The sequence below is a fragment of the Astatotilapia calliptera genome, chromosome 22 (assembly GCF_964374335.1).
Source record: "Astatotilapia calliptera chromosome 22, fAstCal68.1, whole genome shotgun sequence".
Lineage (NCBI taxonomy): Eukaryota > Metazoa > Chordata > Actinopteri > Cichliformes > Cichlidae > Astatotilapia > Astatotilapia calliptera.
The window spans coordinates 29461044-29488790 of NC_137442.1; the positions used below are offsets into that span (position 1 = coordinate 29461044).

Genomic DNA, 27747 nt, shown 5'->3' on the forward strand with positions numbered 1-27747 from the left:
GGCAATCTGTCCAGGGTTAACCCCACCTCTTGTCCTATGATAACTGGCATATGCTCCAAATCCCCCACAACCCTGATAAGGATAAGCAAGAATGGATCGATGGAAAATTGGCATTCGGAAAAAGAACACAAATCAAACACACTGCTCTCAGGCACATCTGTTTATTTAAAACCTTGTTCAATCTTTATTATGGAAAGGTATGACTTGTCTTGAAAGGTATACTTGAAAGGTATCCAGTATGACTATCAAATGTATTCAATAACCCTTTAGCAACAAACCTCTATACTTTTCTTTTTTTTTTTCATGAACAAGTTACAGGGGATTATGACTGCACTTTGGATTTTGCATTGTATTTTCTATTATTTTGGAGGCAAAATGTATATAAGCAGGGCTGGACTGGGACAAAAAATCAGCCCGGGTATTTTGACTAGAGACCGGCCCACCAGGTATTATAGGAAAAACCATAAAGCCTTAGAATGAAAACAAACGTTGTTGTGACAGTGATGTGCACTGTCTTGTTGGTACATATGTATCAATCTAATAAACTTAAACCTACACCATCCTCCCTATTCTGGTATTCTAAACAGTACTTAGCCAAAACCCAAAGGCTGCTTGGTTGAGTTAACTTCCTGAACTATCTACAACATATGGTGGAAACCTGAAATTAAGACAGAGAAGACTAGAGGTGAGACATGATCATTACTGAATATTAAAAATAATAAATGACAGATTTAGTGATATTTTCATAAACTATTTATTTACCACATCAATAAACAGCATGGCAGGGCAAAATATTTTTTCTAACATAGCAACCTTTTAAAAGTGAAAGGCGACAGAAAGACAGGTGAGAAAGATTAAAACTTAACTGACTTTTTGATAGGATTTTACACAAAGTACTAGTACAGTATCTAGAAAATGTAGGAAGATACTAGCATCATGTACAGTACTTTCTTCTGAAGAAATTATGTTGGGACCCTGAAAAAAAACTTACTATGTACAATAATGGATTTCTATAAATTTGATATCAGATGAAAACTTTGGTTGTAAGATTCGGATAATTATTAGTTAAAAGCTAGAAATTTTAAATGAGAATAAGAGAGAAAAGTATTTCTTTGTGCCCCCCTTTCCCTGTTAATGCTCTACCTGGCCCCATGGCAAAACTTTGGTAGACCCGCCCCTGCACAGTTAACAGCTGTCAGCTACATAGAAAAGGATCCTGGTGTAAGTTGTCTCTCAGAAGCAGTTCATGGCTTTCCTTCAACTCATTCATGTCAGCCAAAAGGTAAACCAGTTTCTCCATCACCTGTTCAGCTCTGATGATTCAGTAAGGACATCTCCTGGTTTTATCTTCATGTTTCCCTCTCACCAGATAACCAAACCGATATCATGACCAGCAGCTTTTATGGCTCCAACAAACATCAGCTGATACTAGAAAGTAATATTAAATAAATTCTAACAACAGCTTATCAAGTTTAAAGGCGCTTCTGCTGTTTAACGCGACCTCCGCTAGTTTCCTCTTTCTGGCGCAAAGCGGGAGATAAACAAGCAAGAGAGACGGGACTTGAGGCAGAAACGCTGATCAGCTGATCATTGATCAGTTTCATGATTGAAGTAGCAGCAGGAGAGGGAGGGGGGAGAATGAGAGAAGAAGAGGAAGCTGACAGGGTAAAGACACAGAATAACTCCAGCTTTTTGTCTTTTTCTTTATTGTAGCTGAAGTACGGGACAAATCGCATTTATTTTTAGCTCAATACGAAACGCGTAATATTAACTCTGAATACCAGAGGATTCCGTTTTTTACAGGATGGTAGACAACTCTACTAATTAACCATATGAATAAAATAAAGTTCACCAGTAACATATAGCACCCACCCAGCTGTATAAAAACTCTGTCATGCTAGCTAGTACACAGTACGAGTTATTGTAACTGACTGTAAAAAGTTAGCACAACGAAAACAAACTACAACTAAACTTGGTTTATATCTGACCCAGATAGACTGCAGGTCATAACTTCTTACCTGAAGCTCATTTCACCTGACAGTCAGACCGGCGGCTGCCATGGGTCTCTCCACCTCTGCCTCCCCTTTCCCCCATCCACCTGCTGGCCTCCAGTACTTGCTAATTTTACTGAATCTGTGAAAGCTCCACCATAGCCACTACCAAACAATTGAGTTAATTTTACATGTCTGCCAGCATCTGTCCAATCCGCCACCTTTCACTGTTTACACGGTTACGAAAAAAAGACAACAACAACAACAAAACATCGGCCCATTTAAAACAAAAAATTACCATCGGCCCACCGGGCAAATGCCCGGTATGCCCAATGGCCAGTCCAGCTATGTATATAAGGTTACTAGTGATAAAGTCAAATATAGATAAAGTTAGTATGTAGTGGTGTTTATTTTGAAGGGGGGGGGGGGGGGGCAATTACCATCACTTATTCATTTTTATAACACAGGTCTATGGTTAGATGATTTGCAACTGATAAAGACAGAAATGAAAACATGAAAAAGAAATTACCATCCTTTAAAAAAAACAATTGTCTTCTTTTTGTGTAATTTCTCTATCATTTTATATTCGTCTGCTCCTGGATGGGCTCCTGTTTTAAATTTTTTATTTTTAAGGATTTCAAAGTAATGGCTCCAGCTTCCCCCGCTGTCTGCTCCAAACCCAAAGATAGTGACCTGGGGGAAAAAAATTGAAGTAAAGATTTAATGTATTGTTTCCACTAGGAGCATTCTATTTATTTGTTTATTCATTCATTCTTTTATATATTAACTAATAGCATTCTTAAAAGACATCATTATCTCCATGTCCTATTGAGGACATGGAGAATACCACAAAGCTGACTGAGGAGTTAATGAAAATCAGCCCATAGAGCACTTTATGCATAAATGCTGTGATGACAGGGATTCTGCAAAAGGAATAGGGATGGGTAGTATCTTCACTGACAGTTTTAGCGTTAATGAGAGCACTCACTGGAGTGAAGGTTCTTCTAGCAGTACAACAACCCTAAGCATGCAACCAAGATAACAAAAAAGTGACTTCTTGACCACTTTGTAAATGTCCTTGAGTGGTACAGCCAGATTCCAGACTGGAACATGACTGATAATCATTGATAATCACTTCTCAGTCCTGGGATCCCCTAAGTGTCATGTTTCTGGGTCCTTTTGACCCAGTTTTTTGTTTGTTTGTTTTTTTTGTTTTTATTGGTGGTGGGGGGGGGGGGGGGGTGTTGTGCATTTTTGGTCATTCAAATCAAATCAAATCAAATCAAATCACTTTTATTGTCACATCACATGTGCAGGTACATTGGTACACACATGTGAGTGAAATTCTTGTGTGCGAGCTTCACAAGCAACAGAGTTGTGCAAAATACAATAATGTAAACAAGCAAAATACAAGAATGGCTACATCTGAAACTAATAAATATATGTACAATATATAATAGTATATGCATTTCTGGATGTGTATACTAAATATTTTTCTACGTGTGTGTGTGTGTGTGTGTGTGTGTGTGTGTGTGTGTACACATATTTTACAAATTAAATAGAGTAAACAATGAATAGAATATATAAAATAAATAAAATAAAATATACAGAGTGAGACATGTGCAGAACAGTGGCATTACTGTACAGTATGGAGTGCATAATGTTAAAGTTCCAGTAGTGAAGCTGAGGTGTCTATGAAGTGTTCAGCAGTCTGATGGCCTGATGGAAAAAGCTGTCTCTCAGTCTGCTGGTACGGGACTGGATGCTGCAGAACCTCCTTCCTGATGGAAGTAGTCTGAACAGTTTATGGCTGGGGTGACTGGAGTCCTTGATGATCCTCCCCGCTTTCCTCAGGCACCGCTTCCTGTAGATGTCTTGGAGGGAGGGAAGCTCACCTCCAATTATCCGTTCAGAGCACCGCACTACTCGCTGGAGAGCTTTGCAGTTGTAGGCGGTGCTGTTGCCATACCAGGTGGTGATGCATCCAGTGAGGATGCTCTCAATGGCACAGTGATAGAAGGTCCTGAGGATGCGGAGGCTCATGCCAAATCTTTTCAGTCTCCTGAGAAAGAAGAGGCGCTGCTGCGCCTTCTTCACTGTTTTGTTTGTGTGTACTGACCACGTAAGATCCTCAGCCAGGTGTACGCCAAGGAACCGGAAGCTGCTCACTCTCTCCACAGCAGTGCCGCTGATGGTGATGGGGGTGTGTACTTCTCTGCACCTCCGGAAGTCCACTATCAACTCCTTTGTCTTTGCGACGTTGAGGGTGAGATGGTTGTCTTGACATCAGTGGGTCAGGGCGCTGACCTCCTCCCTGTAAGCTGTCTCATCACCATTGGTGATAAGACCAACCACTGTAGTGTCGTCCGCAAACTTCACAATGATGTTGGAGTTGTTAGTGGCTGTGCAGTCGTAGGTGTAGAGTGAGTACAGGAGAGGGCTCAGTACACACCCCTGTGGAGCACCAGTGTTCAGTGTGACGGGGGATGAGGTGATGCTGCCCAGTCTGACCACTTGGCGTCTGTCAGACAGGAAGCTAAGGATCCAGCTGCAGAGGGAGCTGCTCAGTCCTAGATCCTGCAGTTTCCTATCCAGCTTCGAGGGAACGATGGTATTAAATGCTGAGCTGTAATCTACAAACAGCATTCTCACATAGCATTCTCTGAGCCACGCATGACTTGAGGACGCGGCCGGGAATCCCGTCCGGACCAGTAGCTTTGCGTGCATTCACCTTCCTGAAGCACTTCCGCACATCCTCCTCAGACACAGTGTGTGCACTGACGTCATCCGCAGTGCGCACACTGTCCGGTCTCATGGTGTTCGCTGTGTCGAATCTAGCGTAGAATACGTTTAGATCCTCACACAGAGAGGCCGTGGTCTGTGGTGTGCTGGTTTTCCCTCTAAAGTCTGTGATCGTGTTTAGTCCCTGCCACATACTCCGAGGGTTGTCAAACTGTTGCTCCACCCTGTCCCTGTACTCACGTTTGGCTGCTTTGATCGTCTTCCGGAGTTGGTAATGTGCGTGTTTGTAGTCCGATGTGTTCGCGGAGGCAAAGGCGGTGCTCCGTGCCGCGCGAACATCTCCGTTAATCCAGGGTTTTTGATTGATTCTGTATTATTTTTGAGTTCACTTGTATTCTATGGTTCCTAGCTTATTCTGTTCAGTATGGTTTATTAGATCTCCCCTTGTGTCTTTGTCCTCTGTCTCACCTGAATGTCTGTGTTTATACAATGTGAGCCTTGTGTCTTGTTTCCCCTCCATGTGTTTTATTCCTTCATATTTCCCTAGTCCATCATTTTTGTTCTCTCTCTCCCTCACCCCCTCTCGGTTGCCTCTCCTCCATACTTTGATAGTCTCCCGTCAGTGTGCGTTATTTTGTGTTTGCTCTTCCCCTGTCTCTTTATGGTTATTCATGCCAGCTGTGCTTCCCATGTGTTCTCACTTCCCTCATGATCCGTCTGTGTATTTATGTCCGCATCTCCCTCAGTTCCGTGTCCTCATAGCTTTGTGACTCTCCCTGTGTTTCCCTGTGTGAATGATTATTAGAATTCCCTAATTTAGTTCTGTACGATTTTTCCTTTTTCCAGCAATAAATCCATGTTTTTTGAGTTCACTTCCTGCTTCTGGGAGTCTGCTTTTGGGTCCTATTCCTGCCTGCACACAGCGAGTTCATGACACTGAGGCCACTTGCCCACTTTGGGGGTCAATGTTCCAATTACCACTGAATCACTGTTGTGTTGCCTTCACCCACCAGATCTTCTCAAGGTCCTTTCTCAGCCCTAGGTATATCTCAAGCTTCTCGTGTTCCTTTTTCCTGAGGTTGCTATCACTTGGTATAACTAACCAATATGTTGTGTCTATCTTGCTGATGTACTCATGAATCTTTTGTTTCATCCTAGTCAGTGGTTGTGACACTCAATAGACCTTGGTCACCTTCCCTTCTTAGGACAATGTCTCAGGTGGCTGAGTTGCAGCTTTTCCAGTGGCCTCTTCATGGTTCCTATTTGCCTGTTGAAGTCCCTGGTACTTGTGGCTATCCTCAGTGTCTACAAGGTTCTGGTAGTGCTATTCCCTTGGTTCTGAGTAGTTTCCCTCTCTTTATTACCATCTGACAACAGTTCTTCCATCTGAATGACATTCCAATGTCATTGTTGTACATCCAAGAGAATTGATGTCACTCCTGGCATACATGTAACACCTGTCTCATGTAGCTGTGAGTGGGGCCTGGGTCTCAAAGGTGTAATTTGCTTTTGATATTGTCTTGTTCATGCTTATAACCCAAAATATAAATCAACAAGCAACAAGACAAGCATATCAATTGAAATGCACTTCACTTTAGTGAGTGATTCCCAGTAGAAAGAAAAAAACGAAATAAAGTAAAAACATTTGAGTTTAGTGGTAAATTAATATGTAGAACTGATAAAGTGGTGTTCACTACATTTCATTCACTATGATCATGGGTGCACATAAGTGGTCCGCAGGTGCGCATGCGCTGTCAAAATAAAAGACGTGCACCAGATAAGAAGTTGCAACGTGCGTTTACGTACATATAAAACGCACTGTTTTTGTCCGCTAGAGTGGGATTTTCACGGCATATTCTGCCCCACTTCTCTGTGCGTTCATCATTTGTTTGAAGCCAGCTCACCTCCTGCAACCACTTTTCCGAGAATACGCGCTTCTTTTGCGGGTTCAGACTCCTTCTGACATTTCTTTGGAAGTGGAGGAACACCAAAGTAACTGCTTAAAGGAGCTTGCTTCTTCGACATCTTTAAGAATTCTAAAGAAATGTCTGTCCTCCTCCAGAAAATCTTATGTACGCAAATGCGCGGGTAGCCCACGCACACTCAGTCCCAGACGTTCTTAAAAATAAAACCCTTGTTGCAGGCCTAAATCATGGCTGGGGTGCACTGTGGCCACTTCACTTGTAAACAACCAATAAAATAAAAGGCGCATGCCAACATCGATATTCAGAGCTTCAGACAATTCAAAGGGACAGATGGGAAAAAGGGCATCAAGGCTACCAGCAGGGTTCAGCCACGACACACAAAACCCACAGTCACACTAAATTCAAAACTCAAATCAGCAGAAGAGACCATACGAGCTTTGCTTCCATCACACTGGTAAAACGTCTGTCTCCTCCTCCTCTTGGTAGGTTACAACAGCTCCACATATGAGGTACTTTCAACCATGAAAGTAACAGCATGTTGCTAGTTTACAGACTCAAATGTCCACTCGATAGCAGTAGCTTATCTCTCCTCCCTCTCTCACACACAGTAGACCCCACAGCCCCCGCCAAATCCCACCCCTTTACCTAAAACTCTTATGGATTGGCTGGGGGCACACGAGCTTTATTACATGCCTATAAAATTAAACAATATAATAAAGGACACTTCAAAATGTAAATAAGAAGGCAGTGAGTCTAAACAATACACATCACATACGTTAAACACGTGCATTCCAAACTTTTCCACTTAAAGGTTAAATGATATAATTTTTAAATAGTTTCTCTCTACATTTTAACTATTTGTCATGGTCCTGGGTCAGTGACCCAGCGCTTTTGGTTATCATTTTCTAGTTTATGATGATGATTATTATTTTTTGAGTTCTGTGTTATTTTTGGTCTGCCTTTGAGTCTGTGTCTCTGTCTGTCTATGGTGTCACCCCATCTGTTTGTGAATCTGTCTGTTTAGTTCAATGTCTTGTCTGGTTCCATGTGTCTGAGTTTCCTGTTTTATTGTGAAGGTCTGTGTCATATGTGAGTGTGCTCAGTTTACGTTTCCCCTGCCTCGTCAGCTGTGATTTCTCCCAGGTGTGTTCCCCTCCTGTCTCTCATCCCTTGATTACTGCCATCTGTGTATTTAAGCCCTGTGTTTCTCTGTGTTAGTGTCGCGCCGTAACCTCAACTAGCTGTGTGTTCTGCTTCTATGTTCCTAGTGTTTGGTCTTCTGCTCCAGTTTAGTGTTTCTTTCCAGTGTTTCAGTCCTTGGTTCCTCTGTTCTGACTTTTGGTTTTCTTTTGGTGAGTTTAGTTTGTACAAGGTTTTTCCCAGCAATAAAGCTGCGCTTTAAGTTTCACTTCCGTGTCTGAGTTCTGCATTTTGGGTCCACCACTCCTGCTTGCCTGCCACACAGCGATTCATGACACTATTAATATGCTTTTGAAAATTTAAGAACATAATGACCTGAGATCGCTTTTTCAGTAATCAAAATAAACAATTTGTTTTGGCAAAGGCTACATACAGCTTGATGTCATCCAGATTGAGTTGTTGAATAACAGTTGCACTATTCTGTAGTTGGTTTCCATAGCCAGGCTTGTTAATAAACTGGCTAAGGGGATTCGAGCTTATGCAGAACAGCAGTGGGGACAGAGCAAAATGGCACATTTGATAAAACTTGTGCAACTGGCTTGAAGTTTGCCTGTATTGTTGTTCACTACATCTCTATTGAATACACTAAGTACAGTTTTCACAATTTCTGTTGCTGGGATCTTAGCTCCACTAGCCACTGAACATTGTTGTTATAGGTTGCATCCTTCTCTCATATGCACTTCCACTTTTGTTAAATCTTCAGCCTTGGTGGGGCTGTTGTCATATTGGCAAGTGGTACATTTATTTATATAACACCCAGCACGCCCCTGCGGGCGGTTTATCCTTCAAGCTCGGGTCCTCTACCAGAGGCCTGGGAGCTTGAGGGTTCTGTGCAGTATCTTAGCTGTTCCCAGGACTGCGCTCTTCTGGACAGAGATCTCCGATGTTATTCCCGGGATCTGCTGGAGCCACTCGCCTAGCTTGGGAGTCACCGCACCTAGTGCTCCGATTACCACAGGGACCACTGTTACCTTCACCCTGCACATCCTCTCGAGCTCTTCTCTGAGCCCTTGGTATTTCTCCAGCTTCTCGTGTTCCTTCTTCCTGATGTTGCTGTCATTCGGAACTGCTACATCGATCACTACGGCCGTCTTCTTCTGTTTGTCTACCACCACTATGTCCGGTTGGTTAGCCACCACCATTTTGTCCGTCTGTATCTGGAAGTCCCACAAGATCTTAGCTCGGTCATTCTCCACCACCCTTGGGGGCATCTCCCATTTTGACCTTGGGACTTCCAGGTTATACTCGGCACAGATGTTCCTGTACACTATGCCGGCCACTTGGTTATGGCGTTCCATGTATGCCTTGCCTGGTAGCATCTTGCACCCTGCTGTTATGTGCTGGATTGTCTCTGGGGCATCTTTACACAGCCTGCACCTGGGGTCTTGCCTGGTGTGATAGACCCCAGCCTCTATGGATCTTGTACTCAGAGCTTGTTCTTGTGCTGCCATGATCAGTGCCTCTGTGCTGTCTTTCAGTCCAGCTTTGTCCAGCCACTGGTAGGATTTCTGGATATCAGCCACCCCCTCTATCTGCCGGTGGTACATACCGTGCAGGGGCCTGTCCTTCCATGATGGTTCCTCGTCTCCCTCCTCTTTCTTGGGTTTCTGCTGCCTGAGGTATTCACTGAGCACTCGGTCAGTTGGGGCCATCTTCCCAATGTATTCTTGGATGTTCGTTGTCTCATCCTGGACTGTGGTGCTGACACTCACCAGTCCCCGGCCCCCTTCCTTCCGCTTAGCGTACAGCCTCAGGGTGCTGGACTTAGGGTGAAACCCTCAATGCATGGTAAGGAGCTTTCTTGTCTTTATGTCAGTGGCTTCTATCTCCTCCTTTGGCCAGCCTATTACCCCAGCAGGGTACCTGATCACGGGCAGGGCGTACGTGTTGATGGCCCGGATCTTGTTCTTACCATTCAGCTGACTCCTCAGGACTTGCCTGACCCTCTGCAGGTACTTGGTGGTTGCAACTTTTCTAGCGGCCTCTTCATTGTTCCCATTCGCCTGCGGGATCCCCAGCTACTTGTAACTGTCCTCTATGTCTGCAATGTTGCCTTCTGGTAGTTCAATCCCCTCAGTTCTGACTACCTTCCCTCTCTTTGTTACCATCCGGCTACACTTCTCCAGTCCGAACGACATTCCAATGTCATTGCTGTATAGCCTGGTAGTGTGGATCAGTGAATCGATGTCTCGTTCACTCTTGGCATACAGCTTGATGTCATCCATGTACAGGAGGTGGCTGACAACTGCTCCGTTCCGTAGTCGGTATCCGTAGCCAGTCTTGTTAATGATCTCACTGAGGGGGTTCAGGCCTATGCAGAACAGCAGTGGGGACAGAGCATCTCCTTGGTAGATCCCGCACTTGATGGTGACTTGTGCTATGGGCTTGGAGTTGGCCTCTAGTGTTGTACACCACATCCCCATTGAGTTCCTGATGAAGGCTCTTAGGGTCCCATTGATCTTGTACAATTCTAGGCATTCCAGTATCCAGCTGTGGGGCATTGAGTCATAGGCCTTCTTGTAATCAATCCAGGCAGTGCACAGGTTGGTCAGTCTGGTCTTGCAGTCTCGGCTGACTGTTCTGTCTACCAGTAGCTGGTGTTTTGCGCCTCTGGTATTCTTGCCAATTCCTTTCTGTGTCTCACTCATGTATTGACCCATGTGCCTGTTGATCTTAGCCGATATGATGCATGACAGGAGCTTCCATGTAGTACTGAGGCAGGTTATTGGTCGGTAGTTGGAGGGGACCGGTCCTTTCTTGGGGTCCTTGGGGATCAGGACCGTCCGACCTTCGGTTAGCCATTCCGGGTGTCTCTCGTTAACAAGCAGCTGATTCATTTGTGCTGCCAGTCGCTCGTGGAGTGCAGTCAGCTTCTTTAGCCAGTAGGTGTGAACCATGTCGGGCCCTGGTGCTGTCCAACTCTTCATACTGGAGACCCTTTCTTGGATATCTGCCACTGTGATGGTTACTGGACCCTGTTCAGGGAGGTCGCTGTGGTCTGCCCTCAGATCCACTAGCCACTGAGCATTGCCGTTATGGGTTGCGTCCTTCTCCCATATGCTCTTCCAGTATTGCTCCGTCTCCAGCCTTGGTGGTGCTGTTCTCTTATTGTTCCCTTGCCACTGAGAGTACACCTTTGCTGGTTCTGTTGAGAACAGCTGGTTTATTCTCCTGCCTTCTATCTCTCTGGTGTACCTCCTCAAGCGGCTGGCCAAGGCTGTGAGTCTTTGCTTGGCAGTTTCCAAGGCCTCAGGTATGGACAGCTTGCTGTATTTCTTATGCACCTTCTTTGTCGCACCTTTCTGCAACTCCGTTAGTTGGCTAACCTCCCTCCGTGCTACTTTGATCTTGCCCTCTAGCCTTCTTCTCCATGGAGGGTACTGCCCCTTGTGGCTGTTCAACTTGTAGCCAAGCATCTCACTGATCACTGCTGCCGTATTGTAGATCAGCTTGTTAGAGTCGGTAATCGTGGTTGTAGGTATTGTCCGTAGTGCTGCATTGACATCATCTAGCAGACCTTCTGAGGGTACTTCACGTAATCTTGGTAACCGGCTACGGGGGATCCAGGTTTCAAGCTTGGCCATGATCCTATTTTTCAGGTCAGCTCCTCTCGCACTCAACGATCCTTCTCCTATCGCACTTGGGGCTATGTACCCAATCTCGGGTGGGGGTGATGATATTTCCCCCCTGACCTGGCGTCCTGACTCCTCCTTGCCTCCATTTGTGTTGTACCTCGTCAATCTCTAGCTGTGAGAGCAGTCCCTTCTTTCGAATGTTGGAACACTGAGCTACTAGTTGTTTCGCCGTCATTGTGGATGTTGGGTATCGAAGAATCCATAGGTCCCTCATCCTATTCATGTAGCCCCTTCCGCCGGGGTTACTTGTGTAGTAGCATTCCAACAACGCCCTGTTTATCTCCAGTGTTTCCTCGGAGGGGTCTCTCTGTACTGGGGCTGTGATCGACCGTGGCTGCTGGGTCTCTGGGGGTCCTCTCAGCCTAGCTGGGGGGCTCCTTTGCCTCCCTTCTGCTGTGTGCCCATCCTGGAGGCTGTGGTCTGTGACCGGCTCCCGGTGCAGACAGCTCCCTGTTATAGTGTTTCCTCACTTGGCTCATGTGAACCCTGCCCAATTTTTACTCTTTAAGTGTGCGCGTGTGTGTTGTGTGTGTGTGTGTGTGGGGGGGGGGGGGATATGTGTGTATTGTCTGTGAAGGTTCTCAGTCATCCAGGTCATCGTAGTCAAAGGAGCTTGCAAAGAAAAGCGTCTGGACTTCTTTGAGTTACTTGAAGATGTTTCACCTCTCATCCGAGAAGCTTCTTCAGTTCTAAGGTCAAATGGTAGAGAGTCCCAGATATAAACCTAGTGGGAGTAACCCCCCACAGAGGGACAAAAGGACCCCCTGATGATCCTCTAATCGCCTGAGCTAAGGTGTGAAACTGGGTGTGGGTCCCAATCAGCCAGAGTTTCGGGTGTGTTCATTGTGAAACCTGGCCCCACCTTATCATGCGAATTCCTGAGGTCAGATGGCCCAGGATGTGAGTGGGCGTTAAGGCGTCTGGGAAGGGATCTCAAAACTGGATTATAGATGGCAGAGAGTTGGTGTCGTAAACCCCCGCCTCTGTTCAAAGATGGTCGCTCACAGTGGACATAGATGGCTTCTTTCACTCCTCTTTCAAACCATCTGTCCTCTCTGTCCAAAATGTGAACATTGGCATCCTCGAAAGAGTGTCCTTTATCCTTAAGATGCAGATGGACTGCTGAGTCTTGTCCTGTGGAGGTGGCTCTTCTGTGTTGTGCCATGCACTTGTGAAGTGGCTGTTTGGTCTCTTTAATGTAGAGGTCTGGGCATTCCTCGCTGCACTGTACAGCATACACCACATTGTTAAGTCTGTGTTTTGGCGTTTTGTCTTTCGGGTGAACCAGTTTTTTGTCTGAGCGTGTTGCTGGGTCTGAAATGCACCGGGATGTCATGCTTGGAGAAAACTCTCCTGAATTTTTCTGATACACCGGCTACATAGGGGATGACAATGCTGTTGCGTCTGTCCTTCTTATCCTCCCTCGCTGGTGTCTGGTCTTCTTTTCTGTGCCTCTTTGCTGACTTTAAGAACGCCCATTTAGGATAGCCGCACGTTTTGGGACTCTCCACCATTTGACCTTAGAACTGAAGAAGCTTCTCGGATGAGAGGTGAAACGTCTTCAAGTAACTTAAAGAAGTCCAGACGCTTTTCTTTGCAAGCTCCTTTGATATTTGTGTATTCACATCATTTATGTTAATGAGAGTGTGGAGAGTGAGTTGGAGGGTGGGGTGGGCTGCTTTTAACTATGTAAAGCACTTTGTGCTACATTTTTTGTATGAAAAGTGCTTTATAAATAAAGATTGATTGATTGATTGATTGTTTGACACGTTGGTAATGGGACACCTTTTTTATAGTTTACGAGTTGGAACTGAACCAGCTGATTTTAATTTGCACTAAGTGGCAGGATTTACAGTTACTGATAGATTTTAGCTGGTATCATGACTTAATGATTTTTTTTAATACATCTTCCAGAATTTCAAGAAAATTTTTTCACTTTGTCATTATATTGTGCATATTGTGTGTGAAATTCTGAAAAATGAGTTTGGAACAATAACAAATGAAGGGCTGTGATACTTCCCAAACAGCCTGTTTATTTTGGTATGAAAATAATGTTTTAATGTTTAGATTGAGTTAATGTTAATTTTCAATGTTTAAGTGATCATCATACTTGTTACTTTAGCAGACCTAGTGCCTACAGATTATATTCAGACATTTAAATATATTCAGCCAACTGTTAGATTTTAAATAAAATATTTTAGTAGAACTGAAAAAATATATACATCAAACATAAACTAAGGAAATTTCTGAATGTAGTAACCCTTGATTTTTAAATGTCAACTTAATTTCCCTTAAAGTCCCTAAGGGTCCCAAAGCGCTTTACATATTCAGTCATCCACCCATTCACGCACACATTCACACACTGGTGATGGCAAGCTACATTGTAGCTACAGCCACCCTGGGGCGCACTTACAGAGGCGAGGCTGCCGGACACTGGTGGACTCTGACCCCCACCAGTAGGCAACGGGTGAAGTGTCTTCCCAAAGGACACAAGATCGCCCATTTAAACAAAACCTGACACAAAAATTGTTTTTCAGGCAAACAAACACATTCAGCTCAAAAATCATGTTACACTGTTCTTGCCAAGTTAAAACTAATTGTTGAATCTGGTTGACTCCAACACTGGCCCTGTATTTAGCATTGAATCAATACCAAGTGTAGTGGCGGCACTCCATCTCTATTTCACTCTTCTGTACCACCTTTAGGAGTCAGTCTGGCAACATGCATTTGAAACGCGAGCAAGTCCAGGTACTTTTCTTGCAAAAAAGATGTTTATTGAAACTTTTAATTTACATGGCAAGACTCTGTCAAAAAACTGTGTTGCTTCCAGCTTATCCGACTCCCCAACTACGTAATTACAGTGTGCCAGAAGCCCAAAATACTAAAAAGTGCATTAGAATGTCGCACTTTTATATTCTATACCTTTAACAAAACAGTATTTTGAAATTAACTAGAAATTATATTCTTAATATCAAACGTATAATGTATATTTCTCATCTAATCATTTTACCAGTACCAATAAAATTAACCTTTAACACTAGAATTACTGAGCCTCTTTTTTTTCCCTGGTACAAGTCCCTACTACTAGATCTACTAGCCCTGCGCAAATTTGCGTAAATCCCCTGAACCTACCGGTAAGACCTCCTAGAATTACTGACTTTTTTATTTTCTGGTGGATGTCCCGAGGTGTTAATCACCCCTGCTGAAATTTTCACAGGTCATCAGCTCGATTCTCCTCCTGTTTTTGTTGTGCAAACCACCCATTATCTTTGAGGCCTGGAAGATTTGCATTTGTTCACTCAGAGTAGCTCAGATCCAAGGTAAGAGAAAAATCTGTGTTACAACCCTACAATGGAGCTGAAGGCCTCTCAGCAGGGTACTAGGAGGTGTTAGGTTCAGGGAATTTACGCAAATTTGCGCAGGGTTAGTAAAAATTCAAATTTTTTATTTGTCACACACACACAACCATACACAGTATGACATGGGGGTGAAATGCATGTATATGTATGTATGCATGAAATAAATGTAGTAGCTCCATTGTTCTCCTGCTTTTGTTGTGCAAAACACCCTCCCCCAACCAGGAGAGATTTATGTATGTGTAGGAGTGGCATTGCTTGACTACAGCACAGTACTGTACATAAAAGCAGACCGACCAGGAGGGAGAATCATTTCTTCTTCGCATTTCTGAGAACGCACATCAGGATGGCCTCCGTCTCACTGCCATGCAGGAATAACCTATCGGCGCAACATCCTTGGGCCTTGCTTCAGGAAATGAACGAAGCAGATTCTGATGGAGGAGAGGTTTCATTTGTCCAGCAGGCCACTGATACCTCAGAAGAAGAATCTGAAAAGGAGACGGAAGAACCCAACATGCCTCCTCGGAAGAGGCCCCCCTGGTACTGGGAAGCCCTGTCTGAGCCAGACGGCAAAAGAAGGCACTGCGTGGGTAGAGGAGGACAATGGAATGCCCAGTACAGGAGCAAATCGCTCGTGCTTCACTGCGCAAGCTGGACCCACAGAGTCTGCTAAGGTTTGTCATTGCCATATTACATATGATATTTATATAAACCCATTTAGAGTGAGGTTCATGTAAATTTACCATTCTCTATTTGTTTATCTTCCAACAGCGTGAAATTACATGTGTGCTCCAAAGCTTCCTTTGCCTGTTAGACGTGGGAATGCTGCACACCATCAGAGAGTGTACGGTATACCGTACACTCTCTGTAGCAACCGTCTGGCCTCACGGTAACCTTTGTACACAACTGCGAATTAGCTCCTGTGGTTCGCCAGCAGTGAACTGTTCCAAAAAATACAGCTTATCTTGATCGTTATCAGTCTTTTGCTCTACTGCTTGTTCGAAGGCTCTTATGAAGGCCTTATACTGTAGTGCATCACCTTTAAAAACCGGAATGTCCTTTGATGGCAACTGAGCCAGCTGCTGCTGTTTCACAAGTAACTCAGTGATTACATTCTGTTTCTGCATGACTGACAATACATCATCACTTCTGTTAACGTGACCATTAAGCCCATGAGTGGGGACTGGATGTGGTACCTGTGAGTTTTGCACTTGTGAATTAGCGTGACTACTCACATCAGCTTGTTGTGGGAGCATTATGCCAACTCTTTCCTTTTTAACTCCTCGACCTTGGGATCTTTGTATTGACACATAACTGCTCAGACCATCTTCAGATGTTTCACATTCTTTGAGCACCTTCAATTTTGCTTGAATTTCTGCTAATGCAGTCTCCAACTCTAACTCTTCTTTTTCCGCTTTGACTCTTGCTGTTTCAAACTCAAGATGTTGCCTAATCCTGGCCAACTCTAACTCAAGTTCTTGCTTTTTCTTCTTTTTCTTCAATGCTGCGGCTCTTTCCAGCGTGTTCTGCCTCCTGTTTAGCACGAGTGGAGGAAACTCTAGATGTTGTAGATCAGGGGTGCCCAATCCCAGTCCTCGAGATCTACTATCCTGCAGCTTTTAGATGCATCCCTACTCCAACACAGCTGAATCAAATGGTGTGATTACCTCTTCAGCATGCCATCAAGTTTGGCAAAGGCCTGATAACAAGGCATTCAGTTGATTCAGGTGTGTCAGAAGAAGGATGCGTCTAAAAGCTGCAGGACGGTAGCTCTCGAGGACTGGGATTGGGCACCCCTGTTGTAGATGCTCGGCTGACTTGAGACCCACGCGAGCTATGAACTGCATCCTTTCTAGCTCCAACCTGTGATGCACTGTCATCTGGGTTAATAGCTTCCTCCAAGCCAACTGTAACGTGCTCCTGCTGCTCAGCTTCATTTGGAATCATATGCTTATGATCCTCTGCTATCCATTTCTTTGTTGTTTTCATAAACTCTCTTATTGATGCCATTTTGGGCTCAAACCAATTGTCCTGGTCAAATATTTTTTCTTCTTCAGACAAAAGGCTCATAACCTGGTTATTGTGACTTTGAAACTCATTCAGAGCCTATGCAAAGTCACTTTCCACCCTTTCTTTCAAATTTTGAAGGTTCTGAGCATCACTCATCATTATCTTTATCTCCTTTATTTTGCCTGTGATTGTTCCTAATGTTCGTCTTCTTAAAGCAATACATCTTTGTAATTTTTCTTCCAAAGCCTTCTCTGTTAACTTACATGTTCTTCCCACCTCTCTTTCATCTGCCATCTTATAAGTTGCAGGGGTTTATTGGCTCAAGTTGCATGCACTATTTGTCTTCTGCTTAGAATTTTTAATAGACATAGTGTAAACCAGCTTCATAACATGCCAAAAACTCCACATTGACTGTATCTGTCACGGTTTTGGGTCCGTTGGACCCGGTATTTTGAGTTTATTATGTTTTGGTTTAATTTTGCATCATGGATTGTTTTCTTGTTCTCTTGTTGTGGTTGTGATTATTATTATTAGAGTTTCATGTTTCTGTTATCCATGTTTTAGGAATTGTGGTTTCATGTATAGTTCAGTTCCATGTGTCATTTTCTGTCTCTCTGTGTTGAGTCCGTGTCTCTGAGTTGTGATTCATGTTTCCTGTTTTATTGTGAAAGCCTTAACTAGAAATTATATTCTTAACATCAAACATGTATATTTCTCCTCTAATCATTTTACCAGTACTAATAAAATTAACCTTTAATTGGCTCTTACATCAGGTATGGCATTTTTACACATTGCTATCCAAGAGTTATGTAAAACTACTTTCAGCTGTTCTGTTGACACAAGCGGGTAGGCTCTACATGTTCGATTTGGCAATACTTTTAACACTTGATATCCTTCATGGTACCACCTTTAAACACAACCCATGTGTCTTTAGCTAGAGTAGTTGCTGCCTTTGGTTTGCAGGTAAATGTGTCAACCATCAGATGTCCACTCTTCTTGACTCTTCTTGAAATAACCATAGATACATTTCTGTTTTAGGCATGTAGTCATCTAAGGCAGACTTTTCTCAGCTTTGCTGGTAAATCAGTGTTTCTCAGTGTTTAACTACCACCACTGTCAGTCAGATGCATAATGTACAAATTGTTTAAAGTGAACATACCTCATCACACATCACTAGGCTGAGAACCACTGCAAGAAAGCCAGTGGATGGATAAGCACCCTTCTTTCCCAGCCATTCTTGATGAACATATTTCATGAAAGCCGGATGGAGGATCCAGATCTATTATGAATCAGACATAGCCTTAAATCTGAGTTCTATGAACTATTACTTTCTGCAATGAATTCACAAAATACTTTAAATTAGCACGACTGTAGCTAAAAGAAGCCAGTATTTGTTTTTGGTGGTATGGCTTTGACTATTGACCTGCATGACCTTCCAGGCACATAAATGCCAAGTATGAGAGATTGGGAAAACCATAACAATACCCAATACAGAGCAGAGTAAACAGTAAATACTGCAACAAAGAAAAAGCTGAGGTGCAGGTGATTTGTGAAATGGCTTGCACATCTGTAGCAATGGTGGATATGCTAAATCAGGTTAATAGTAAAACCTACTGTATATGAGATTATCCAGTTCAGTGTGTAAAATCAGCTGACTTTGTTTCCTGCCTGAATTAATGGTAGCTTATATGTCAGTTTTGTTCATGTAAACCTAAAATACTCACCAAATCTTTGTTAGCTATCTTCTTTAAGTTTGGAGCACCATTTTCCCTGTTAAAAAGATGAAATGAACTGATTACATAAATAAATGCTAATAATTACCTAAGACTAGCACATCACAACAAAAGATTAAGTTGTTCATATAACAATTCATATAACTTTCTGCACTTTTTGCTGTTTAAAAAAAGAAAGGCTGACCTCTGATGGGTTGTCTCAAAAACTGTTTTGTTTAATTTGGTTGTTCTAACAACAAAACAAAAACAAAAAACCATACTGCATTTTTCCTTACAATTAGCTGAAACTATGTTGCAAAGCAGTTAAAATCTGCTATTCAGAGCAAAACAGTTATACAATTTCTGGCAACATAGGTTTTAAGACAGTAGCCCTTTTAGCCTACCCTCGATTTATGTCCTTCATGAGCCACAAAAAGTCACGTGTTTTGAAAGGAAAAAACAAGAGATGAGTGGTATTGTCCAGTCTAGTAGAACTCTCTGGATACATGACATGATGAGTTGTTTTGGTTCCAACATCTCTTTCATAGCCTTTGGTACGCCCCCGATTCATTCTAAATAATACAGAAGGATACATATTTAGCACACATTTTTGCATTTTAGATACATAAATATACATAGACTTATATTATATTATACTATATTATATTATATTATACTTTTTGTCTCGCAAGAACATTGTTTACATTAGATTTTGTGTTTGTGTTAAATGATTATTACCTTATTACGATATCATGGGAATCAATAAGAGGTCCATAATGCGATCCTCTCAAATTTCCAGAATTCCCCACCACGGCACAACTCCTGCAGTGATCAGGACGAGGTTCTCCAATATCTGCAATTGGTGTTATTGTCTGAAATAGCCTCTCTAGAGTTTTATTGTACAAAGTCAAGTTCTGAAGTCTTGCCCCCTGTAAGTTCTGACAAAGAGGAGAAAGTTATTGAAAAAAAATCAAACTTCCCCACAGAACAAAAATATTATAGAATTTCCCAATGATTACAAGTTCATGAGTCACCAGTAAGTCTGGGAAAGACCCTTTCAAACATTTTTCCATATCAGCATCAATATTATGATGCGCCATTTACAACAACTGTGAAAGATCACTGAAGCTCAAGAGTAAAAAATGTATACTGATTTAGGCAAAAATCTTATTAGGCCTGAAGTTTAATTCAGTACTTTAATTTGATATTTAGAATTAGGGCTGTTCGATATAACGATATATATTCGATGACGATATAAAAACGTCTATCGTTTCATTTTATGCTATAGTTTGTTTCGTGGTGTTGCATAATGAACTTTTTACAGCAATATTTTTTCATTGTTTTGATGGTCACTGCAGTGGCTATATTAATTTCTTAAAGTTCTCTCTTTCTCTTATATTTAATATTACCACACTTCGGGCGGACAAGCGCCTGTTTTTATGCGTTGTGGTTAGCAACAACGACGGTAACACCATCGCGTGTCCGTTTGTTTATGTTCCACATAAACCTTTCACAATAAAGCTCATGATCCTGTTGAGACTTTTCAAAATAAACTGAACCACGCGAAAAAGTAGATTATTTACGCATGAATAGTAAAAAAGAGCCGCCAGGTGCTAAAAAATAAACCTTAGACTCAAACGTTAGAACCGGCTTTTCTCCGCAGCATGCCGTGTAATAAATACTCACAAAGAAAACGGCAGCCGTTACAACTTATGTCTAAAAATGTATCGTTTCGTGCATCGGTTAAAACACTCAACTCCAGCTACATGACGCGCAGCTGGAAACACTTCCCGCAAGTCGAGCTGCCCGATATTCACAGAATTTACAGAAAATGTCACATTTTTGTGATTTATATCGTTATCAGGATGATAGAATTCTTATATCGGGATATGAGATTTTGGTCATATCGCACAGACCTATTTAGAATTGTTCTGAAAAGTTTAAGACTGATCTGCAAGATACAACATCAGCATTAATCTGTAAGTTTCTTCAAGCATATGAGTTGTGCACATTTATGCAATGATAGATTATGAACAGTACTTACACAAACATATACTGTAGATTTGAATATTTTTTTTGTCTTTCAATTCAGATAGAGTCACAGTTTTACCTCAGAGCTCTAAGTTATCATTAGTGAGAACCTCAACCCCTGGGCCTGAACGCTACCCCTTTCTTGAGAGAAACAAAAAAAATACTCATTGCCATATTAAGCCATTTCTTTTGACAGAAGTTATATCCAGAAAAACTCCATAAAAGGTTGCAGACCAAAACAATTGCCTTACTGATTGTCTTACTAATAAGTGGGAATTCGCTCTCATGCTATTTTGCCCCATTTAGTAAATCTGGCCCTTTAAAAAAAATGCCAATGATCCAGTTTTATGCGTAGGGAGACGCTTTCATATTGTGATATTGCGACTTTCACTAAAGGAACTAAAAAAGTTTTCCAGAACTTGTCATTGCCAGTAAATGGTAAGGATTTTACCATTCTTCAGGTAGAAATACAGTAGGGTGAAGAGTGCAGTATATTTAAAAGAATAAACGATGGATAGTACAAGGTGCTCTAAACTTGTGTAGTTTGTTTACTTACACAATAGAGGAATATTTGTGCTTGTTTTTTGGATGGAGGTAGACCGTGTCATTTAACAGCAGCAATATGTTGTTAAATGTCATGACATACTTGATACTAGAGATGGCACGATACCACTTTTTTATGTCCGATACCGATACCGATATCATAAATTTGGATATCTGCCGATACCGATATGAATCCGATATAATGTTTTTTAATCAACAAAACTGTTTTTTAAATATCTTGCTGCATTTTGTATAAGTTCATACTCAAGTTTAAAACAACAACTACACTAAAGCTATTCTGTTATACCTGTATGCAAAAAAAAATATTTCATAGTTCAGCAATACTGATCAATCTAATAAACTTAAACCTACACCATCCTCCCTATTCTGGTATTTTAAAGAGTACTTAGCATAAATATTAAGCAACCTAACTAATAGGGTTCCAACTCCCAGCAACAACAAAAATAAATAAATAAAAAATAGGGAACCACCCCTCACGCTCCACCTCATGATGCTTAATCGACGTAATCAACCTTAATTTGATGCAGTGTGAAAAAAAATGCACAGAAATCAATTTTTTTTCAAGAAATATTAAATAGATTCAACATCTTTCTTCAACAAAATTGCAGACTGCACAGATGGTACCTTCCCAAAGGAAAAAGTACTATAGCTTACTAGGGTATATATATTAGACATAATAGTTACTATATACAGTAATTGACTTCTATTCATTTTACATCAAATTAAAACTTTGGGTGTCAGATAATTATTTATTAAAAGCGAGACATTTTAAATGAGAATAAGAAAGAAAAGTATGTCTTTGTGCCCCCTTTTCCCTGTTAATGCCCTATCGGCCCCCCTGGCTAAACTTTGCTAGATCCGCCCCTGCACAGTTACCAGTCAGCTACGTAGAAAAAGATCCTCGAGTAGAAAGTAATATTAAATACATTCTAACAACAGCTGATCAAGCTTAAACGTGCTGCTGTTGTTCAGCCGCTGGTTTCCTCTTTCTGGTGCAAAGTGGGCCAAAAGCAAACTAGAGACACGGACTCGCGACAGAAAAGCCGATCAGCTGATCGTTAAGCAGTTTCATGATTGAAGTAGCAGCAGGAGAGGCAGTCGCTTGTTAAGCTTAACGCAGGAATGCTTTACAAACATTCAGAGATGGACTTACACACTTGCTTTACTTCTCTCGGGGATAACTTTGTCGGAAATGAAATGCCGGGTTGCTAGCGAAGCTCCACATGCTATCCAGACCACCGACAGGTCCCGCATGCCACAGCCGCTCTATCACATGATGCATACTGCTCCGACGTGCTAACTTCTGAGGTGAGTTATGGCGTGTTGCAAGTTTTGTGAGGTGCTTTTGTGATATTTAATGGATCGGATTACATTTTTTATTTTTCTCCGATATCCGATCCAGTAATTTAGGTCAGTATCGGACCGATACCGATACGTAATATCGGATCGGTCCATCTCTACTTGATACTGCTCTTTAATAATAATAATACCTTTAACATCACCACAGAAGCCAAAAAAGTGATATGTTGATTTTTTTTATTATTTACCTTCCACCAGAGGAAATCTTCCTCTGAAGGTATATGTTTCTGTGACAGAAAGGGTACAGGAGCTTCACTGATGATGTCATTAAACCAAGGATCACTGTCTCTTAGACATTTCTGACAGCCACAAAGACTCGGCTCGCGATGACAGAAGGTATATCCAGAAAAACTCCATAAAAGATTGGAGACCAAAACAATTGCTGTGATACTCAGTAGCGGGAAAATGCTAACTCTGGATCTTCCCCATTTGAAATACATCTTGGCAGAGTTCCAATCTGAGAACAAATACATGTATGAATGTGAAAAATAGGACTAAGCCTTTAGAATACAGTAATAGAAACAATAACTCTTTACTTATAAATATTTATAGTTTGCAGCATATTAAGAGCATTGCACTGGAATGCACAAAATCGGATAAGCATAAAAAGTTGGTTAGTGTCCTCTTATATTCATGGCATTTGAACAGATAGCATTTACCAGCATAAATCACCTCCCACATTATTAGTTCATGTAAGTAACAAGATCTGTTGTTTGAAGTTGAATAAAACAGTATGACACCCAACAGAATGGAAAACACAGTACAAAATATTTCTAGATCTTGGTCAGATTCTGCATTTGCATGAACTGTTTATCTCATTGTTTTCTCTGCTTACCTCTGTTGCTGTTGAAAAACTCCTGTTCAGTTAAACTTTCCTTGTGGTTCTGGTGCTGATTAACCTAAAACGAAGTAACATAGCAACAAAAACAACACAATGATTAAAAAGCAAAACAACTCAAAATGGCACTCATTAAAATTATCCCATTTGCTTCTGAAGAATTTGACTACACAATATGAGGCCACTCTATTTGAGGCAGAACAAGATAAATTGCTAAACTGTTTGAAAAAATAGGGAAAAAAGAAATCTGGGAAATGCATACTAAATAAATGCAAACACACTTCAGAGGTTCGCTACAGATTAGTGTGAGATAAGACAGAGTGTAAATGTAATGCATCTTACCAAAAACACATCAAAAAACCAGGAATATGAGTCAAGAAGAACTTGTAGGATATATCTATTAAGCTATCCATGTAGCTATCAAGTAATGAGCAACTATTCAGTGGGAGAGGGAGGGAGGGAGGGAGTGGTTGTTGACTATGTGCAAATAACTATAGAGGTTGTGTCTGACTTGTGCATTGCCACACAGAGAAGTTGTGACAATAAATTTTATTTTATTATGACAACCCACAAACCGACACACATGCAAACACATATACATAAATACCTTTAAATATATATTCTATTAGCCTCTTATCAGCACAATACAGCTGATATTTGAGTCCATGTTTTACACCATAACATTTAACGCATAACTCTTACTAGAGGTTCTTTATTATTAGCTGAAAACTTAAGAATCTTAAATGGTAAATGGCCTGTATTTGTATAGCGCTTTTACTAGTCCCTAAGGACCCCAAAGCGCTTTACACAACCAGTCATCCACCCATTCACCCATTTACACAAACATTCACGCACTGGTGATGGCAAGCTACATTGTAGCCACAGCCACCCTGGGGCGCACTGACAGAGGCGAGGCTGCCAGACACTGGCGCCACCGGGCCCTCTGACCACCACCAGAAGGCAACAGGTGAAGTGTCTCGCCCACAATCGCCTATCTTTAAATCCTCTAACTCTAAAACACTATGCAACATGGTAGCTACAAATACTAACACTCACCATTCATTGAGGCTACTAAGAACACAAATGAACAAGTAACAAAGTAATAGAAAACCCAACATAAGTTGTCTAAATAATGCTGCCAAAACAGCCTCAAGAGGATAGTGTCATTGATATTTGGGCAGGACCCCTTCACATGTCATTGTCTGATGTCATTTTTTGTGTCCTTTGCTGCTAGTATTACCATGCAAAGGACATACTAACTGTAATAAAAAATAAATGGAGAACCTTTATCGTTGTGTAATATCCAGTGTATAATGTGAAAAAGTGTTTCAATAATAATAATAATAATAATAATAATAATAATAATAAGAGTTCTTATTGTTGTTGTAATTGTTATTGTTATTATTATTATGATTACTTGATAGGACTAAATGTTCCAATCCCTAAAATAATTAGCACCATTCTTGAGTGGGCTTGATGACCGGGTCTGTTTTCATATATAAGGTGCACCGGATAATAAGGCGAATTAAGCTAAACAAAACGGCCAGATAAGCCAAATTTTACTCAACTCATTCTTCTAGCTTCCTCCACTTCTGTACCATTGATTGATTAATGTTGAATTCTCTCGCAGCTGCTCTATTACCATGTTGTTGCAGTATATTAATGACGAACCTTGTATTGTGGATGGATTATCTCAGTTGCTAAAAAGTTAGCGTTCATCCTCCAGCTTCACTGTGTTTATGTTATGCTAACATAGCTGTGTCGCTAGCGCTCACGCAGCACATCATTATATACCAACTAGCCCAACTTCAGTAACCCTACAAACGTCACTATTTAGTTTTCTGTCTTAATTTATGTTGGAAGTGATGGCAGAGCTGTACGTTTTCATTTTTTCAGAACTCATCATATTTATTGTGCGGAAAATATGGTACATCCCAATGATCTCATTGGGATGTACCATATTTCCCCTTTATATCTATAAAGAGGTCTTGCCTAAGTATTAATGAAAAATCAACATTAATGAATCAATGGTATGGAAGTGGAGAAAGCAAGAAGAATGAGTTGAATACAATCTGACTTATCTGACTGTTTTGTTTCGCTTAATGTGCCTTATAATCCGGTGCGCCTTATGGTCCGAAAAACACGGTACATTGGGCCCCTTTGATGCAATTATTTCTGACCTCTGCCACTGTTCTTACTGTGATGTTTTTTTTGTTTTTTTTGTTTTCACATTGATGTCTTCAGGTGAAACTTTGGGTATTTATTTCAACCAATTGTGTGTTTTTGTCCTCATCCAGCATTAAATGGTAAATGGTAAATGGCCTGTATTTATTTAGCGCTTTTACTAGTCCATTCTTAAGCCATTCTTTATGGATGTCTCTCTGCCCAGAGTGTGTCACATTTTGTGTTTTAGTTTGCAAAATACTTCTTCCAAAACCTAATCTTTTTTTTTCATTGATATGCTTCATAAGTGGCTTCTATCATCCAGAAAAATAGATTTAATAAAATTATTAAAAAATAAAATAGTTGTTTGGGGGTTTTTTTCAAGTAAATTTTAAAAGAACTATTTGTCATACTAACTAATTTGACTTAAACACTGGAAAGCAATTTATTTAATATTTACAAAACAGTAGTGTTATATGATATTTTTGAATTAAGATACAGATTATTATCTTTGCTTATAATATGTTAGCTGATTTGGATCAGTAGAGGATCATGTGAGTGCAGCTGGCTTGCAAAAGACACATGATGCTTAATATATTTTTTTTCTCTCAACTGAAACATTACAAATAACATCACTTAGAAATGCTTGCTTGCCTATCCCATTTAAGTTTATTCTTAAATGGGACTAATGGCAATATTTTTCTCTCTTGCAAAATTTAGATTTTCATTTTTAAATTTAGGTGAAAGGAAGGTGTAGGGAATTTTAGGGGTTTATCTCTGCCATTTCCACTATGTGGAAACCATTGGATGTAAACTTCTTAGACAAGTCACTGTTTTTACACTGTGACTTGTCACTGTTTTGCCCTGAAGCATCAGGTTTGTTGATAGTGAAAATAATGTTGACAGAGAAGGCGTGGACACAACCTAAGGTTGTCAACACATTAAGTGTCAGTAGTACAGACGAAAGGACTGGTAATAATGCGTTAAATTTGCTTTCTAAAGTTCTAAAGTTCTAAATTCTTACTTTATTTTGTGACCAGTATGACTGCTGACATGTTAAAAGGTTTGTCAGCTGCTTGCAATAATAATAGCTGTTAACTACTGACTAACGAATACAATATGCATATTTCATGGTTTGTGAGTGATTCGGTGGTTTAGTAGACAAAGAAGTCAACAGTGACTGTGATATAAACATATCATCACTATAAAGAGGTCTCTAAATAAGTAACAGTACTCTATTATTAAAACTGATGATGATTTGTATGCTATTTACGACATTGACAAATGTTCAAATCCATCACAATATTGGAGTAAAAGAAACACTTCCAAAAAAGGATACTAGCATACATTTTAATACTTCCTAGATACTGAATTTTTGAATTAAAAATGAATAATACTGATATTAAGCCATTTATTAGTTGTGTAGCAATGTATATACAACTCCAATTACACTATGGATTACATTTTTAAGGTACTTATCTACCTATTTATTATAATCTGGAAGATGATAACTTTGTCACAGATGGCACAGAAATTGACCCAAAAGCAGACACAATGCACAGAAGCGATCGAGTTTACAATCAGTTTGTTTACAATAACATAATCAAAGTTCACAGTGAGAGTCCTGTCCGGGACAGAACGCCTGAAACAGAAGCCAGAGCAGTTAAACAGTGAGAATTTAGCTTTCCTTACTTTTTTTGTGCAGTGGCGTATTAAATCCCAGTTCTTTGTATTCTTTACGGCCAAAAAAGACACAAAGCTCAAAGTGGTCAAACTCAAAAAATGATCTTTAATTTTACATATTCCGGAATATGGAGACTCAGCAGACACACAGACATGTCAGCCAAAGTCTGAAGTAAAACAGGAAGCTTAGTCATTTATATAATTCCTCTAGACGTCACACACACTTCAAGTTTTGATCAAAGACTCTGCTTACTTTCACTTTCTGGCTGCAGGTCCTATTTTTGCAAAAGCATAGTTTCCTGTCAGTACTTTTAACTCAAACTCAAAACTGGCCCTCTCTTATACATAAAACAATATAATCAGCAGATAAGCATTCAGATTATATATTACTTTTATATAACTTTCTCAGATCAGAGGCTAGAGAGGACCGCGATACCGTTCATTGTTTTGGCAGAACAAAGAAACCTGTTCAACCTGCAAAAAAAACAGTTGAACTCCCATTCAGTCAGATGGCAGCTAGTTTTTGGTCGATTCAGTT

General features: G+C 41.0%; 1 protein-coding gene across 1 annotated transcript; it reads right to left on the reverse strand.

Moving 5' to 3' along the window:
- Positions 1-735: 735 nt before the first annotated feature.
- LOC113014187 (CMP-N-acetylneuraminate-beta-galactosamide-alpha-2,3-sialyltransferase 1-like) lies at positions 736-27395 on the reverse strand. The gene is made up of 8 exons (XM_026155552.2): positions 27219-27395; positions 23361-23424; positions 22714-22982; positions 19310-19509; positions 18976-19143; positions 18584-18629; positions 18019-18138; positions 736-2684 (listed from the first exon to the last, which is right to left on the reverse strand). Exons 3-8 carry the CDS (start codon positions 22963-22965, stop codon positions 2517-2519), a joined length of 954 nt encoding a protein of 317 aa, XP_026011337.2. The 5' UTR covers positions 22966-22982; positions 23361-23424; positions 27219-27395; the 3' UTR covers positions 736-2516.
- Positions 27396-27747: the final 352 nt, after the last annotated feature.